We start from the raw sequence: 18,514 nt of genomic DNA, 5'->3' as shown, positions 1-18,514 counted from the left end.
AAGCATCAAAAGATTAGTATCATTAGGATGAGCAAAACCACATTACTATGTGCAATTTTATATTGGGCAAAGCAATGAAGCTTTTTTACTCTTGCTGTTTGCCTGCAAGTTTTCTATCTGTGAAGCTAGAGCCTGGCCAGATCTACCTTTACAGATGACAGAAAATCTTGCTACCATTAAACAATTCATGATTATTGACTATCCTAGAAAAATAAAGATGCAACATACCCCTAAAGCAGATTGTAAAAGACAGAGCTGAGGACTGGATTTGTGTCTTAATCTCTGTGTGCAATGTGTTCAGGCATAATCAAGTCTTCTCTGTCAATAAGAAGAGTGAAATGTAAAGATTAAAACTAGTAAGATCTAAGTTCTTCTTTACAATGTTTGTTATCTCTGACCATGTATTATGCCAGCTCTGTTACAACATTCTAACTAGCTCAACTTAAGCTTTGTGCCTTGTATGGGTTACATCAGTCTGTTAGACATGCTGCACTACAGGACTTTTGCTTTCGCTATACAGTTTAGCTTTAACTCGCTTACTTCTGTGTATACAAAGAGTATCTTGTAAGGGATGGGAACAACTCCCATGACCAGATTGCTCACAAAAACAAACAGGGGGTTTTGGGGAGATGGTAGCAATAAGTGGTGTGAGCAATCTGGCAGTGTAGGCTTAGAGCCTGACATGGTGGTAGGCCATGCTCAGCAGAAGTGCAGAAGTAGCTAGCAGTATAGCAAAACAGTGCTGTGCCTGCAGCATGCAACTAAAGCAGGGCACTGGTAGCTATAAACACAGAGAGATATCTGGGAATAACAGGACGCACACCTGCATCAACAACCTCGTGTGTTATTAGTAGTTTGACCAATAATCTATAACAGTACGATGTGTGGTCACTCATGGGGAACCAATAAAGCTATGCCAACAATGCTCTCCGAGTCTATATAAGCTGTAGAGGTTCCCTTAAAAAAGAACAAAGCTAGATCATATTAGGCATTTGTATTGACCTCGACTGACTGGACAGATGGGCAGAGTCCAATGGGATGGCATTCAACAAGGTCAAGTGCCGAGTGCTGCACTTTGGCTACGACAATCCCATGCAGAGCTACAGGCTGGGGTCGGAGTGGCTGGAGAGCTCCCAAACAGAGAGGGACCTGGGGGTGCTGATCGACAGCCACCTGAATATGAGCCAGCAGTGTGCCCAGGTGGCCAAGAGGGCCAATGGCATCCTGGCCTGCATTAGGAATAGTGTGGCCAGCAGGAGCAGGGAGGTCATTGTGCCCCTGTACTCTGCTTTGGTTAGGCCACACCTTGAGTCCTGTGTCCAGTTCTGGGCCCCTCAGTTTGAGAAGGACATTGAAACACTTGAACGTGTCCAGAGAAGGGCAACAAGGCTGGGGAGAGGCCTTGAACACAAGCCCTATGAGGAGAGGCTGAGGGAGCTGGGATTGTTTAGCCTGGAGAAGAGGAGGCGCAGGGGTGACCTCATTGCCCTCTACAACTACCTGAAAGGTGGTTGTAGCCAGGAAGGGGTTGGTCTCTTCTCCCAGGCAACCAGCACCAGAACAAGGGCACAGTCTCAAGCTGCGCCAGGGGAGGTTTAGACTCGAGGTGAGGAGGAAGTTCTTCACCGAGCGAGTCATTCGTCATTGGAACGGGTTGCCCATGGAGGTGGTTGAGTCATCGACCCTGGAGGCATTCAAGAGGAGATTGGACATGACACTTGGTGCCATGGTCTAGTCATGGGGTCTGTGTTGATAGGTTGGACTAGATGATCCTCGAGGTCCTTTCCAACCTAAGTGATACTGTGATTATTGACTCTGTTCCCTGTCGCCGACAGCAAGGAACTGCAGAGACTGCAGAGGAGATCTGGCAGAATGGGGGTTGACATCTCTGTGGAGATGCTGAGGGACCTGTGCTTCTTCAGCCTGCTGAATCGAGGCTCAGGGCACTGACACAGCAGTGTGCACATGGCTGAAGGGTGGTTTCAGAGAGGATGGAGCTCTTCTGGGGAGTGGGAAGAGACTAAAAACTCCACTCAGTGCAGCTTGGAAGGTTCAGAGTAGAGATGAGGACAAAGAAATGTCCCTCAAAGGGCAGAGCTGCTATGCATGAAGCCATCCAGAGGTGTCAGGAAATGGCAGGGAGAGCTGAGACAGCTCAGGGAAGGGATGGAAATGGCAGGGGGAGAGCTGGGTGGGGAAGCAAGATTGGTGTCAGCAGCCTGAAGGGAAAGAGCTGCAGGCATGGGACAGTGTAGGAGAGGCTGCAGTAGGGATGGCCAAGGGCTCTGGCAAGGCTGAGAGGCCCAACAGGACCATGGCCTTTGTCCCCTTGGCTCTGGCACTAGCCTCTGCCACCAAGGACTGTGAGGAGAAACTTGGCTTTGAGGCTTTGAGGTTCTTCTAGTCCAAGGGCAGTGGTCAGGGCTTGGCCTTTCTGCTTCCTAGACCAAAGGCAAGTTTTTCTCCCCTGTACTTTGCCTTTGTCTCCCTGCAATCCTGGCCTCTAACAAGCTGCTCTAAGGAGTCCCTGGGGAGCCTTTGTCAGTAACAAGCCTCAGTGAGGCCAATCAGTGCTTCAAGGTACTTTGGAGTTTGCTTCTGCCTTGGACTTCTTGAGAGGCTTCTTGGCAGTACCTTGGCAGAGTCTCCTGGCAGTACCTAAGGATGATGAAATCAGCCCCAAATACTCCATGGGGCTCATTAAATACTGCTGAACTTCTAATTATTGCCAAGGTTTCTGCAGCTAATTGGAGAGGTTTTTATTGCACAAAGCATCTGATAAAAACTATATTTAAAGGTACATTTCATTCCTTTTCAGCAGGAGTTGTCTCTTTGGAAGCAAACCACAGCAAAACCTGACAAGGTCCTACCCTGCTCACTGCTCATCCTCACTCCCCACTGCCCCCTAAGGAGCCCAGAGACACAGTTGAGGGACAGGATCTGCCTTGCCAGTGGACCCGCTTCAGGTTTCCTCAGCAGCAGAGCCACCTTGAGCTGCTTGTCCTGACCTGTCAGCACTGCCTCAGTTCTCGGCTCTCACCACAGCCTGGAGATGCTTCAGTGCCTCCAGTGATGCTTCCCTTGCATCCACTGTCTCCTTCTGCTCTAACCAGACCCTGGGGACACTTTCCAGTATGCTTCACTGGGACCCATTAAGAGTAGAAGAAACTTCAGAGTTTGAATCTGACTTTGACTTCTGGAGAGGTTTCATCAGCTTTCTCTCAGTCCCTGAGGTTTACAGGGCACCAAAAGCCAACAGAGGAGTTATTAAAACACCTTGGGCTGGTCCTCTGCTGCCCTATTGGGCCAGACTCATGGGCTGGAAGGAACTGCTGGCTAGCAGACAGTGCTGCAGGAGGCAGCTCTGGCCAGGAGCATCTTCTCTGCACATCACAGCAGGGCTGAGGACACTGCCAGAGGATCTCAGGGATGTAAGGAAGACAGAGAGAGTTTTACAGTATCCAGTACTGGGAGGATGCTGAGAGCAAACTGGAAGAGCAGTCACTGCAGTCACTGACAGAGTGAGGCTGTGGGTGCAGGACACTGCAGCTGTGGATCCTGGAGGCATCTCCATCTCAGCAGCTGACGCTCAGCTGAAGGCTCCTGGAGTGTGCACACAGAAGGAGAACAAAAGCCCTTCAGCTCCATCCTGTGAGCAGCAGTGAGCAGAGCTGGGGAAGGCGAAGGCTTCACCCCCAGCCCCTCTGCCTTTCTCTCTTCCCTTCACTGTCTCTGCAGCACTGCAAGCCTGATCCCCGTTTCTCCACCTCTACATGGGTGTGGTGGTTTTAGGCAATGCCTTTAAAATTTAGTTACAGATTTTGAGCAGAAAAGTAGAAACAAAATAAATAGATCACTCTTGGGTGTGAAAAGGAAAAGAAAAGATTATTCTAAACAAATTGATTGGATAAATATCTGGAGTCAGAGGAGCTGTACCATAACAATTCTCTCTCTTCTGATCCCAGCTGTTTTTCTTCACTCAGGAGGGATCACCTGCTTTGGCTGGCCTTGGCTAAGTCTAACCCACTGCTTTTTTCTCGCTCCACTCCTTCTCTCTGTCTTGGAATAGGGGCTATGGTTTAGAGGCAGTGGAACAGCTTCCCTGGTGTCTGACCAGGGGGGTTTCATGTCATTTGGTAATTGTAAATAGCTAATATTGTCACTCCTGTATGTTTTGTACCTGTTCATTGCATTCCATTGTTGAGTGTAGCTCTTGCTTGTCAATACAGCTTCATTTGCTGCTAACTGAGAGGAAACTTTCATGGCAAAATTCTGTCTCCCTGCTGCATTTGAAGCTGTGATGAACTCTGACATGGGTTGGTAGTGTTGGTACTGAGCTGATCCACTCTTCATGTAGCTCAGGGAGGGAGGCTGAGAGAAGTGTGCCCTAACTTGTCACTGTCTCTCCCTCCTTGGACAGGTCTCCATGGCCAGAGGCAGCAGATGGCCAACAGCAGCTCCATCACCCACTTCCTCCTCCTGCCATTCCCAGGCACAAGGCAGCTGCAGCTCCTGCACTTCTGCCTCTTCCTGGCCATCTACCTGGCTGCCCTGCTGGGCAATGGCCTCATCATCACCACCATAGCCTGGGACCACCACCTCCACACCCCCATGTACTTCTTCCTCCTCAACCTTGCCCTCCTTGACCTGGGTGCCATCTCCACCACTGTGCCAAAATCCATGTCCAATTCCCTGAGGGACACCAGGAACATCTCCTATGCAGGTTGTGTTCTCCAGGTCTTTGTCTTTGCGTTTTTCATTTCAGCAGAGTATTTTCTCCTCACCACCATGTCCTATGATCGCTATGTTGCCATCTGCAGACCCCTGCACTATGAAACCCTCCTGGGCAGCAGAGTTTGTGTCCACCTGGCAGCAGCTGCCTGGGGCTGTGGCTTTCTCACTGCTCTGCTGCACACAGCCAATACATTTTCCCTGCCCTTCTGCCAGGGAAATGCTCTGCACCAATTCTTCTGTGAAATCCCCCAGATCCTCAAGCTCTCCTGCTCCACATCCTACCTCAGGGAACTTTGGCTTCTTGTGGCCAGTGTCTGTTTATTCTTTGTCTGTTTTGTGTTGATTGTGGTGTCCTATGTGCAGATCTTCAGGGCAGTGCTGAGGATCCCCTCTCAGCAGGGACGCCACAAAGCCTTTGCCACCTGCCTCCCTCACCTGGCTGTGGTCTCCCTGGTTACAAGCACTGCCATATTTGCCTACCTGAAGCCTCCTTCCATCTCCTCCCCATCCCTGGACCTGGTGGTGTCAGTTCTGTACTCAGTGGTGCCTCCAGCAGTCAACCCTCTCATCTACAGCCTGAGGAACCAGGAGCTCAAGGCTGCCCTGAGCCAACTGATCACTGGATGCTTTCAGAAGCAATAAACTCTTTGTCTTCTCCTGCAGAGCAGTTGTGATGTCACTCAGTGCAGGCCCAGCCTGGTTTCTCGAGTTATGGCTGCTGCTGGTGCTGTTCCCCTTGTGAGAATGCTGTTCCCACACAAATGTCTTTCCTCAGACCATTTCTGGTTCAGTGTTGTCCTGTCTGGTGTGACTCAGAGGCTACAGACATCAGGAGCTGTGCTCCCTGTGTGGTCAACACAAGAAAGGACCCTGCAGGGAGTTGTTTCTCTAAGTTCCTTCCTCCAAGGCTTCTGTGGAGCTGCAGGGCAGTGCCTGTGTGCAGATGTCGAGCAGCAGAGTCCCAGCACAGCAGCAGTGCCAGGGAGCCCCAGAGCTTGGGCTGTCCTCAGCTGCTCTTTATTCCCTTCCAGCCTCTCCTGCTGATCGTCTGTGCTGGGGCAAGGCCTGAGTGTCCTGGCAGCTTGGGCACTGTGCTGCTGTGTGGCAATGCTGGGACTGCAGGCAGGAACAGGTCAGGGCTGCTTGTGGGATAGAGCTGTGCTCCAGAGCAGCACTACCATCAGAACAGGAGGTCTCCTCATGCCTTCACACCCCAACCCTCTCCCATTACAGACTGCACCTACTCAGAGTCCAGTGTTTTTCTCCAGTCCATTTCTGATTCAGCCCTGGTCTGTCTGGTGTGACCCAGAAACTGTAGACATGAGGAACACTCTTCCCTGTGTTTTCAACACAATCAAGGACTCTTCAAGGTTTGTTTCTCTGAGCTCCTACCTGAAAGCTTTCTTTGAAGCTTCAGTGCAGTTCCTGTGTGCAGAGGTAATGAGGCAGAGTCCCAAGAGAGGTTGCTGGGCTCACCCAGCCTGGAGAAAGGAAGATCTTGGTAGGAATGAGCAGCAGCATGGCTCTGATCCTGGGAAGAAAGTGTCAGGCTCTTGTCCACTGATCAGGACAATAGACAATGGTCTGAAACCGATGAGGTTCAGGCTACACAGAGAGACAAAGTTTTCCAACAGGAGGATAATCAGCCCCTGGAAGCTGTTTTCCAGAGAATGTGCAGGAGCTCTGCCCCAGGAAGTGACCACTACATGTTTGGCTCAAACCCTGAGGAATCTGCTGTGATGCTGGTTAGAGCTGGAGGTTGGTTGAGACACCTCCTGAAGTCCCTTCCAGCCTGACTGCTGCTGTCCTCCTTTGCACTTCATAGCTTCAAACTGGGGAAAGCTCTTGGACACTCCCTGTTCACAGCACTCATTCCCAGCAAGTGCAGAGCTTTCTCACAGGGTATCCCAGCCAGCACTGACCACATCCTTCACTTCACTCAAGATCTTCTCTGGTTGCTGTTGTAAAGCACTCCACAAAGAACCTCTGACCCTCCTGGCCTTGCACTTCTGGGGTTGTACCTTCTGATGGTATTGCTGAGGTTCCTGTGGTATTTACCCCCTCGGGTGGCAACTCCATGGAACAGTTTTCATTCCATACCTGTAGTGTCCTGCAATCCCCCACACTGTTAACTTGTTTGAGGCACTGGCCCTCTAACCTTAAATGCTGTCATGCTGGGATTCCAGTCCACAGGGGCCTCGACACGTGTGTGGATTTGGCCATCAAAGGCCTCCTGAAGTTTGACAAGGCCAAGGCAGGCAAGGTCTGCACTGGGGCAGAACAACCTCATGCCTCTGGACAGGCTGTGATGTGACCAGCTGGGCAGTGTCCCTGGGAGTCATGATGGAAGCCATATCAGATGGTGAGGTTCCAACTTCTAAAAGAGCGTGGAGAACCTGGAGAAGTGCAGAGAAATTCTCTCATGAAGGGCTTAGGGCTGCACAGCACAGGAGCTGTGTGGCAAGCTGGAGGCAGCTGGGTCCCTTTAACCTGGTGAAGGGCAGGCACAGGGCAGTCTCAAGGCAGACAGCACCTGTCTGGAGAGCCAGGCTCTTCTGAAATGGCAGATGGCCTGGCAGAGACAACAGCAACAAGGAGCTTGCTCCTTGGAGCTTTCCCCTGGGCCTTAAGCAAGTTGGTGTCTGCTCAGTTTTGTCTGGTTTGTGTTCATTGTGGTGTCCTATGTGCAGATCTTCAGGGCAGTGCTGAGGATCCCCTCTCAGCAGGGATGCCACAAAGCCTTTGCCACCTGCCTCCCTCACCTGGCTGTGGTCTCCCTGTTTATCACCACTGCCTGCTTTGCAGACCTGAAGCCCTTCTCCATCATGCTTCCACCCTTGGACCTGGTCATGTCAGTTCTATACTCAGGGGTGCCTCCAGCAGTGAACCCTCTCATCTTCAGCCTGAGGAACCAGGAGCTCAAGGCTGCCCTGAGCCAACTGATCACTGGATGCTTTCAGAAGCAGTAAACTCTTTGTCTTCTCCTGCAGAGCAGTTGTGATGTCACTCAGTGCAGGCCCAGCCTGGCTTCTGTACTTTCTGGTGGGGGAGTCTAGTTTTTTACTATTTATATCTTCATCCTACACTTTCTAATTCATTCTCTTTTTTTCTGACCAGAAGTTTGTGTAAGTGGACCTCTGCTCCTTGTATGTTTCAACACAATAAAGGGCCTTGCAGTAATATCTTTTTTCCTGAGACTTCAAGACTTTTCTGGAGTTTTAGAGGCAGGTCCTGTGAGCAGAGTTGGAGAAGAACAGCATCCCAGAGCAGTAGCAGCTCCAGGGAGCACCAGCACTTGTTTGTCCAGGGCTGTTCTCTTTCCACTTCCACACTCTCCTGCTCAGCCCCTGTGTTGGGGCAAGGCCTGAATGCTCTGGCAGCTTGGACACCATCCTGCTGCATGGCAGTCCCATGACCACAGGCAGACACAGGCCATGGGAACCTCTTTGGCTCAGATGGCCTCCACAAGAGCAGTTTCACCCAGATAGGTGATCTGCTTGGGGCAGTGTCTGAAGCCTTAGGTCTTCTTCCAAAGTTTCCTTCAAGAGCATGCCCAAGAAATTGTCCAACAGATGCAAACAGCAGGGAACAGCTAAAGTGTGTGAGTGTGCAGGGCTGGGTCACACAGCAGCATCCTCACCCAGCCAGGCCTCCTGCAAGTGACCTGAAGGATCAGCAGAGAAGGCTCTGGGCTGTGTCTGTGTTCACTGGACACCCTGGGGAAGCTGTCCCAGGGCAGTCATCCTAGACTGGGCTTCACAACCACTGTTTCCAGCAGCAGCCTCACACTCAGCTTGGATAGACTCTTGGTCCCTCCACAGGAGGACATGGCCTCAGGAGGTCAGCAGTGCCTGTTTGCATTGTGTAGATGAGATGTCAGCAGATGAGCTGAGGTGAACCTGGGTGAGCAAAAACACCATCAACTATGGCTGGGGGTGCTAAGGCACTGGAAGTGTTAGGAGCCTCCCAGCCACTGGCAGAGGCAGCAGGAGGCCAGGGAGGCTCTCTCACTGCTGCAGGGCAGGGCCTGTGTGAGTGATGGGGAAAGACTCTGTCTCTGAACATCCCACACTCCATTAGGGGTCTGTGAGGCCAGCTCAGATGTGGACACCTGAGAGAGCTGGGACATTGCTGTGTGTCACTCCAGAACAAACCCTACTGGCCCAGGGAGATTGATCTCAGATGGCTTGGGCTGACTGCAGGAAGGGGCTGATGGTTTGGTTGCTGTGTCTCTGTTGCCTGAGTACCTGATGGGACACCAGCAGGCACAGGGCTTGGTGCTGTCTAGACAAGAAACTGCAAGACCAGCAGCCTTGGGAGCTCCTGGTGAGGCAGGAAAGAGCAGGAGAGAGGAACACTGCCAGATGGTGCAGCCTGGCAGGTGGAGACTGGCCATGAGAAGCAGGAAACCTCTCTCAAAGGGTAGTGCTGTGGCCTGAGAAGTTCTCCAGAAGGAGTCTGGGATCAGCCCTTCTCTTTGTGTCCCAAGGAGCAGAGTGTGAGTGTGGGCAGGTGTCAGTGAAGGCCTGGAAAGGCCAAGGTGGGGAAGTGAGATGAGTGTCTGCAGCCTGCAGGGCAGGAGAAGCAGCTGTGAGACAGTGCAGGACAAAGCTGTGGTAGAGCTGGCAAAGGGCAATGGCAGTGGTGGGAGTGATGAGGAGAAGCCAAGGCTGTGCCCTCTTGACTGTGGCAATTCTCTGCCCCTGAGGCCTGTGAGGAGATGTTGTCCTAAGGCACTGGGAGGGCCTCACTGCCTCTTTCCACAGCCCCAGGAAGGCTGGGGACTGTCATGTCCTTGTCCTCCACTCAGCATCACAAACCCTACAGGCATCCTAAAGGAAGCCTGGAGAGGAACTTTTCATGAGGGTGACAGGACAGGAGTGAAAGGTTTGAAGGTGAGGAAGAGGAGGTTTAGACTGGGTCTTAGGAAGAAAGTTCTTCAGTATGAGGGTTGTGGGACTCTGGAATAGGCTGCCCAGGTAGGATGCCCTCTCCTAAGGGTGTTGAAGGCCAGGCTGGATGAGGCCTTGAGCGGCTGAGTCTATTGGAGAGGCATCCCTGCCTATGGCAGAGAGGTTGGAGCAGATGAGCTCTGAGGTCCCTTCCAACCTAGGCCATGCTGTGCTGCTATGAAACCCACACCCCACCCCCACTGCACCTGAAGAGCCTTGACCCACACATGTGGGACAGGATCTGCCTGCCCAGGGGCTGTGGCCAGGCCTTGGCCTTTGTGCTGCAGAAGCCAGAGCCAGAGTTTGCTGTCCTGCACTTTGCCTTTGTCTGCTGCAATCACAGCCTCTCCTGAGCTGCTCTAACGAGTCCCTGGGGAGGCTTTGGCAGTAACAAGCCTCAGTAGGGCCAATCAATGCTTCAAGGTACTTTGTGTTTTGCTTCTTACTTCTTGCACAGTTTCTTCACTCTTCCCTCAGTACCTGATGTTCATGGAATGATTCCCAAGTGCCCTAAGGAGCTCTTTGTGTCTTTGTTGTTTCCTTCCAGATTTCAAAGTGCACCTCACAAAGCTCAGATTTTGATGGTAAACTCTTTGATTCTTCCTCAGATGAGGGCAGAGGTGACAGCAGCATCCACCAAGCCAGAATGATGCAGGCTGTCTGCTCATGGGGTCTGGACTAGGAGGAGAAGCTGTCCTTTGAGGGCTGACACTGAGTGGACAACTTTGCTCCTCACCCTCTCCAACCTCCCCATTGCTGTCCCTGCCCACCTGGGCCTTACATCCCTGCTCCTTGCATCAGACTTCTCCACTGCTCTCTGCAGCTGGAGCTCACAGCTCCATGGCACCAGCTGCCCCCTGCTCTCCTTAGAGAGCTGCCTGCACACAGCCACAGAAGAATTGTTGCTCTTTGGAAGCAGAGCAAAGCCAAGGCTGAGAAAGTTCCCTCAGCAATCCAAGCCCTCTGGACCCATCTGCTCAGCACAAGCTGTCTCTTAGCAGCTTGCCTGTCCACAAGGATGAGGCAAAGCCAACAAGTTCTGCCATGGCTGTGATTTCTCAGCCAGTCAAGAGTTCTTGAGAGTGAGAAGCAGATGAAAAGGGTGAATCCTAGCAGCCCTTCCTCATGAACCAATCCTGAATTCAAATCTCTTTCTATGGCTGTGCCTGGAGAGAAGCACCAAGCACACAGACACAGGGACAGAGCTGGCTGCCTCCAGTGGAACGTAGAGCCCCCAAACATGGTGACAGCAAAGGTGTCTGTCCAAAGACATTGAGAGGTGGAGAGGTTGCTGGCAGAGAGGCTACCCTGGAGTTCAGTTTACTTCTGCTGGAGCTCAGGGCAAACACTCACAAAGCTTCAACATTCTCAGAGGATGAGAACTGAGCCTGGAGAAGTCTGACTTGGTGCTGGCCCTTGGTGCAGGTTGTGCCTGAGAGATGTCTGACTGAGGGAGATGCTGGACACAGCTGCTGTGATTCAGGAGAGCTCCAAGGCTCTGGCTTTAGGGTCACTGATTTGAGAGGTGGAGATCCTTGACTTCCATCAGGTGTTTCTCTGATCTGGAGAACCTTGGATGCTGAATCATCCTGGGATCTTTTGCCACTTGCACAGACCCTGAAGTTTTTGACTTTCAGCATTTTCTATCAGCTCCCTGTTGGCTGTGATCCAAGCACAGATGCACTGAGCTGGCAGGAGGTGACCAACCCTAAAGCTATAGGGAGAGCAGTGCAAGGGTGGGAGAGCTCTGGTCAGGGCTGAGCCATTCCTTGCAGGTCAGCCCTCTCCTCTAACCCTTTGCTTCTCTCTGCCTGTGGTCATATCCTTCTCTCCATCAGCCCTGCTCCTTTGTGCTGGGCAGGAGCAAAGTTTGCAGATCTGCTCCTTGGAACAGGCCAGAAGGTCAAGAACCCAACTTTGGGACAGCAGCAAGATCCCAGGCTCCAGCTGACCCCTGAGCACCTCCCAACCCTCTCCAGACCCTCCTCCCAAACCACACTTCACCACTTGTAGAGCTTTGAGGGTCATTGGCTGTGATGGGAATTTAGGAGTTCACCTCCCTGAGCCTCAGGTGGTCAGGTATCAGTTGCATGGCCAGAGGGGGATGGTTGGGATGGCTACATCCTGGGGCTGTCAGCCGCATCAGCACTACAGCCAGGGGACTCAGCACAGGAGTTAGGGCTCTGATCCCTCCATTGCTAGATGTCACACACAGTGTCCTTACTTCTCAGCCACTTGGTCCCCAAGCATTTGCCCAAGAGCACAGGGGTGACCATTCCTCTCAGCAGCATGGCCTCCCAGAAGGACCTGGACAAGATCTGGGAGGAGAAGAATCACCTGAAGAATAATTTGGAAGAGTCAAAGTTCATCCTTAAGGAATAGTAGAAGTGGTTGATGAAGACATGGATGAGGACAGCAAGGATGAAATATATGATGATTAGGAGGAAGAGGGCAATAATTATGTGGTGGACAAAGGGGATGACGTGGAAGAGAAGGATTATACAGAATAGGAGAAAAATAAAGAGAAGGAGGAGGAAGATGAAGAGGTCAAACCCATATCAGTCCCTCTGTGCCACCCAAGCAGCCACATCAGTGCCCTGAGGGTGGGCAAAGCTTCCCATCCAGCTTGGAGCTGCTGAAGCCTCACTGCCCCCAGCCCAGTGCCCAGCCCTCTGTCAGTGGTGACTGCGGCATGAACTTCACCCTCAGCTCCAACCTCATCCAGCACTGTTGTGTCCACAGCCAGAAGCAGCTGCACCTCTGAGCTGCCTGAGGCAAGAGCTCCACCCAGATGGCCATCCTCAGCCAGCACCGCTGCACCCACACGGGTGCCAGCCCTTTCCCTGAACAGGCTGCAGCAAGGGCTTCATCTACAGCTCCTCCCTCACCTGGCATATTCACCCCCACACTGGTGACCAGCGTGCCCCAGGGGACACACCAATACACTGACCCCAGCACTGCCAGGCCAAACGTGACCCCCCTGGGGGGCCTTTTCCAGCAGCTTGAACTGCAATCTCCTCTTTTACACCTTCTTTCCTCAGAAGCATATGTGCCCCTGCCCTTCTCAGCACCAGCCAGTGCTGAGGAGAGTAATGACAGTGCTGAGTCAGTACAGCCGCTGCCACCACAGCAGCTGGGCTGGGATTTGGCTGCTTTCCCCCCAAACACTTTGGGCTTGCTGGAGGTAAAAGAAAAACCTCATCCCAAGGATAATGCCTAATTAGAATGGAAACCCCAACCCTAATAAAGTAGTCTCTTGCTGCTTTTTCTTTGACCTTTCTTTCCCAAAAGGCCACTTTTGGGGGCATTTCTTCCCAGGACCAGGGCTGGAGCCATGTGCCCACTTCAGGGAGGTGTCCTTGAGGGGTCTTGGGAGAGTCTTGAAGGTCAAGTGAGGGAATCAACATAACTCATGTAGCCATTCAACAGGATCCTTTAATAACCTGCATGGACATGGAATGGATTTCTCCAAAGCTTACACGTGCTTGTCCTGGAGGCACAAGTCTGAACGTGCCCAAACACAAACCCCCTTGCACCCCCTCCCTGTGGATCTGGGGTGTTCAGCACAAAACTAGACCAAGGGCAAGGTGCTGGTAAGTCTGCAAAGCTGGCCAGGCCCAGGCTTGTCTAGGCAGGTCCTGTGGTTGAGGGAAAGAAAGTGCACAGTTTGCAGCTGTGCCTGGCCATCTGCCCTGCTTATGGACTCCCTGTGCAGCTTCCTATGGGTTGGGCAAACTTTATTCTGTAGGTTGAACTGTCTTGTTCCTCTCTTTCTTTCTCTTCTGCCATTGGCTATTATTGTCTCCAGCACCTTATTAATCCAAGCTAAGATGGCAAACAACTCTCCCTTGCTGTACCAAGGAGCCCTGGGGTTCCCCAAAGCCTATTTTGTCCACATGAAACCAGAACATGCTGTAGCTGCAGCTGGTGAATGCTGCTGGATTGGAAAGCAGCCTCTGCATGCCTGCTGCCCAAGTCTGCAGCCAGAAAGCTGCTTTGCTCCACCTGTGACATCTGAGGTGCTGGTGCAAGCTGCTGGAGCTGAGGTGAGACGAATGAGAACCACTCGTCCCACCCTGACCCTGGAGTACTGCAAACCTCTTTCCCAGCCAGCAAGCCTCCTCATGTCCTGTGAGCCAGTAGCTACTCACTCAGAGCCCCAACAAGCTGTGGCAGCCTGAGCTGAGAGCAGCTGCCTCTCTGCTCACAGAGAAATTCTGCTCTGGGGGAGACTGCTTCTCCCCTCCACACACACACTCTGCACAGCTGCTTTTCTGAATGTCATATTGCTTCCAACCCCCCAAATCATTTTGGTGTCCCTCCCCTGGACCTCTCCATCAGCTCCCTGTCCTTCCTGTGTTGAGGGCTCCAGAGTTGGATGCAGTAGGAAAGGAGAGCATCATAAAATGGCAGGATCCATCCTCTCTCTCCATCTCTGGCCATGCTGCTTTTGATGAAGCCCAGACTGCCCTTGGCCTTCTGTGCTGCAAGCTCACACTGCCTGCTCCCGGCCAGTTTCTCCCCCACCAGCACCCCCAAGTCCTTTTCCTCAGGGCTGCTTTCAATCACCTTCTCCCCCAGCCTGTATTGATAGTGAGGATTGTTCCAGCCCAGCTGTAGGACCCTGCTCTTGCTTTTGTTGAACCTCTTGAGGGTCACCTGGGCACCACCTATCCAGCCTGGCCAGGTCCCTCTGGATGCCATCCTGTCCCTCTGGCATCTCAACAGCACCACTCAGCTTAGTGCCATCTGCACCCTTGCTGATGGTGTCTCCATCCCTCTGTCTATAGCAGTGATAAAAATATTAAGCAGCAAAGGATGGGATGAGTGGAATCAGTTTCTACTGGGACAAGGCCTGGGCTGTACTTGGAGATGTTAATGGGAGGCAGTTTGAAATGGGAGATGGCCCAGACTGGACTCTGGTGTGATTAGGGAATGGAGTTGTGACTGTGACAGGGTCCAGGGGATAAAGGAGGGGATAAAAGAATCCACTATAAACTGGGATGAGTCTCAGACTGTACTGGGATGTGGCCAGGGGACTGAGGTTGTACTGAGATGGGGCCCAGACTGGTCTTGGGAGGGGTTCAGGTGATTCAGTTTTTCCTGGGAGCAGGCACAGTCAGTACTGGAAAGGAGTCTTGTTCTCTGGTTTGCACTCAGAGGGAAGCAAATGGAACTGGGAGGGGGCCAGGGCTTCCACTTTGCTGTGGGATGAGACCCTGTCTGTACTGGGAGATCAGGAGATGCAGTTGGCACTGGGATGGTCCCCAGTCTGTACTGGGTGATGCCATTGGATCCAGTGTCAAGGAGCAGGTCTTGGACTATACTGGGATGGGATGAGGGCCCTGTCTGTACTGGGAGTGAGTCAGAAGATGCAGTTTGTACTGTCAGGGGGACCAGTCTGTACTGGGTTGGAATCAGAGCACACAGTTAACCTGTGAAAGGATACAGTAAATACTGGGAAGGGACCAAGATGTTCCAGTTTGTGCTGGGATGAGGCCAGGTCTGTACTGGGATGTGTTAAAAGGAGGAACTTTGTTCTATCTGGGGACAGTAATGCAGCTTATACTGGAAATGGGACAGGACCCAGGCTGCAGTGCTAGAGGACAGTATGATCCAGTTTGTACTGGGATGAGGCCACATCTGTACTGGGAAGGGTTAAAGGAACCATGTGTGGACTGAGTCTATACTGGAAGGGGGTCAAGGTATCCAGTATGGACTCAGAGTAGGTGCAGTCTGTAATTGGTGAGAGTTGGGTTATGAAGACATGAGGAGACCTCCAGTTCTGATGGCAGTGCTGCTCTGGAGCACAGCTCAGTTCCACAAGCAGCCCTGGACTCTCCCTGCCTGCAGTCCCAGCATTGCCACACAACAGCACAGTGGCCAAGCTGCCAAAGCACTCGTATCATAGTATCATAGTATCATAGTATCAGTCAGGGTTGGAAGGGACCACAAGGATCATCTAGTTCCAACCCCCTTGCCTTGGGCAGGGACACCCCACACTAGATCAGGCCTTGCCCCAGCACAGAGGCTCAGCAGGAGAGGGTGGAAGGGCAGGAAGAGCAGCTGAGGACAACCCAAGCTCTGGGGCTCCCTGGCACTGCTGCTGTGCTGGGACTCTGCCCCTCCTCCTCTGCACACAGGCACTGCCCTGCAGCTCCACAGAAGCCTTAGAGGAAGGAACTCACAGACACAACTCCCTGCAGGGTCCTTCATTGTGTTGAACACACAGGGAGCACAGCCTGTGAATGGCAGGAGTCCCCATCCCTCACACAGGTTCTGCACTGCATCAGAGTCTTCCTGGCCTCCTGCTGCACCTGCCAGAGGCTGTGAGGCTCCTCAGCCCTGCACTGTGTTACCATGTTCTGGCCCTGCCTGAGTTGTCCCACAGCATGAGGGATGGACACAGGGAGCTTGGTTCAAGGAAGCAAATCCCAGTTCTTCACTCCCATGGTTTACCCTGGGAAGTTACTCTCCAGGTGAAGTGACCTCAAAGCATTGTCTGTCCCCCAGGCCTTCATGGCACCTCCAGAGCAGCTGATGGAGTTTGTTCTCACTCAGGTTCACCTCCTTACTCACACAGGGTATCCAAGCTTATGTCTTGGCTGTGCAGTGCACACAGGGACTGCTGACCAAAGCACTTAGTGCCCCTCAGTGCAGGAAGAGCCATTTCCCTGGTCTGGGCTGAGATCACAGTGATGAAAAAGGATCTGGCTGGGCAAGGACACTGCTGTGTGCTCCCACCCTGCACACACACACACTGCATCTCCAGATCCTGTGTTGAACACATTCTTGAGAGTACATTTGAAAGCACACTGAATCTTTCCGACACTGCCTTGAGATTTCCTTTCTGTATGGCCATGGTGCTCTGGAGGCTAGCTCTGTGCCAGCAGTGCCCCTGACTTGTCCCTGCCTGCAGGATGGTGCCCACGCTGCCAGAGCACTCAGGCCTTGCCCCAGCACAGAGGCTCAGCAGGAGCGGGTGGAATGGCAGAAAGAGCAGCTCAAGACAGCCCAAGTGCTGGGGCTCCCTGGCTGTGCTCCTGTGCTGGTCCTCTTTGCCCTTCCACCTCTGCACACAATCAGTGACCTGAAGCTTTACCCACATCTTGAACAAGAATGTCACTGCAGACACCTTCACTGTGTTTAATACTCAGAGGACACCACTCCTACTTTACAGACCTGGTAAAATTTTAAGGTAAGCAGAGAATTATAAGTGGGAAGAAGAACAAAATTTGATTGTATACAACATGAGAAAACCAAGAAACCACCATAAGAAGAACCTGAGAAGCCAGGCTGGAACTGCACTGAGTGACATCAGAATGGCTCAGGACAGAGAGACAGAGAGTTTATTGCTTCTGAAACCATCCAAAGATCAGTTTGCTCAGGGCAGCCTTGAGCTCCTGGTTCCTCAGGCTGTTGATGAGAGGGTTCACTGCTGGAGGCACCACTGAGTACAGAACTGCAACCAACAGATTCAGGGATGGGGAGGAAATGGAGAGAGGCTTCAGGTAGGCAAAGAAGCCAGTGGTGATAAACAGAGAGACCACAGCCAGGTGAGGGAGGCAGGTGGCAAAGGCTTTGTGACGTCCCTGCTGAGAGGGGATCCTCAGCACTGCCCTGAAGATCTGCACATAGGACACCACAAGGAACACAAAACATCCCACAAATGGAAAAGCACTAAAAGCAAGAAGGTCAACCTCCCTGAGGTAGGATGTGGAGCAGGAGAGCTTGAGGATCTGGGGGATTTCACAGAAGAACTGTTCCACAGCATTGCCCTGGCAGAGGGGCAGGGAAAATGTATTGGCTGTGTGCAGCAGAGCATAGAGAACCCCACAGGCCCAGGCAGCTGCTGCCAGGTTGAGACAAACTCTGCTACCCAGGAGGGTCTCATAGTGCAGGGGTCTGCAGATGGCAACATAGCGATCGTAGGACATGGTGGTGAGGAGAAAATACTCTGCTGAAAGCAAGAGAAATACAAAGAAGACCTGGACAGCACATCCTGCATAGGAAATGTCTCTGCTGCCCCTCAGGGAATTGGCCATGGATTTTGGCACAGTGGTAGAGATGGCACCCAGGTCAAGGAGGGCAAGGTTGAGGAGGAAGAAGTACATAGGGGTGTGGAGGTGGTGGTCCCAGGCTATGGTGGTGATGATGAGGCCATTGCCCAGCAGGGCAGCCAGGTAGATGGCCAGGAAGAGGCAGAAGTGCAGGAGCTGCAGCTGCCTTGTGCCTGGGAATGGCAGGAGGAGGAAGTGGGTGATGGAGCTGCTGTTGGACATTTGTGCCCTTTGTGCACAGTGCAGAAGGCAAAGGCAGTCACAAGTCAATGGAGCACAACCAAAGCCATTTCTCAGCCCCTAATACAGAGAATGAAGTTTTTTTTTGAGGAGGCCTCCCTCCAGCTCTGGTGCTGGACTCTTTTGTGCTGTCTGAACATGCAGGGAAGAGCAGAGACTCTTCCTGCTTCCTGCTGCTGAGTCAGTCCTGCTCTGCAGCAGGGGAGTGCTGGAGGCAGCAGCAAGGTCTGGTGTCCACTTCCAGAAGAAAGAGTCCCAAAGCAGAAAGGCTTCTCAGCATCTCCCAGTGCTAAGGAGAGAGGGTAGAAAAAGGCAGTTCCTGAATGTTTTAGGCTTTTGCACTCCAGCTGACCACATCTCACCCCCAGAGTGTTCATGGCTGTCACAAGTTCTCAAACACAGCATTTCTGATGCCCTCAGGGGGAACAGAGAGCAGAAGCTGGCAAGGCAAGAGGCTGCCTGTGGCTCAGAGCAGAGTGAGGGGAGCTGCTCTGGCCCTGCTGCCACTTCCCCACTTCTCTGGGCTTG

General features: G+C 52.4%; 1 protein-coding gene and 1 pseudogene across 1 annotated transcript; both read right to left on the bottom strand.

Moving 5' to 3' along the window:
• Nucleotides 1–18,514, bottom strand: part of LOC137457381 (zinc finger protein 585A-like) — a 285,768-nt pseudogene that overhangs the window by 33,432 nt on the left and 233,822 nt on the right.
• On the bottom strand, nucleotides 17,036–17,968 carry LOC137457390 (olfactory receptor 14A16-like). Its single transcript, XM_068169288.1, has one exon. The coding sequence runs from the start codon at nucleotides 17,966–17,968 to the stop codon at nucleotides 17,036–17,038; it is 933 nt and encodes a 310-aa protein (XP_068025389.1).

The sequence above is a fragment of the Melanerpes formicivorus genome, unplaced genomic scaffold (genome assembly GCF_026170545.1).
Source record: "Melanerpes formicivorus ecotype bairdi unplaced genomic scaffold, bMelFor1.0.p_v2 SCAF_177, whole genome shotgun sequence".
Classification (NCBI taxonomy): Eukaryota; Metazoa; Chordata; class Aves; order Piciformes; family Picidae; genus Melanerpes; species Melanerpes formicivorus.
Note: the sequence above shows the minus strand (reverse complement) of the source record. Positions and strands in the feature narration are given on the sequence as shown.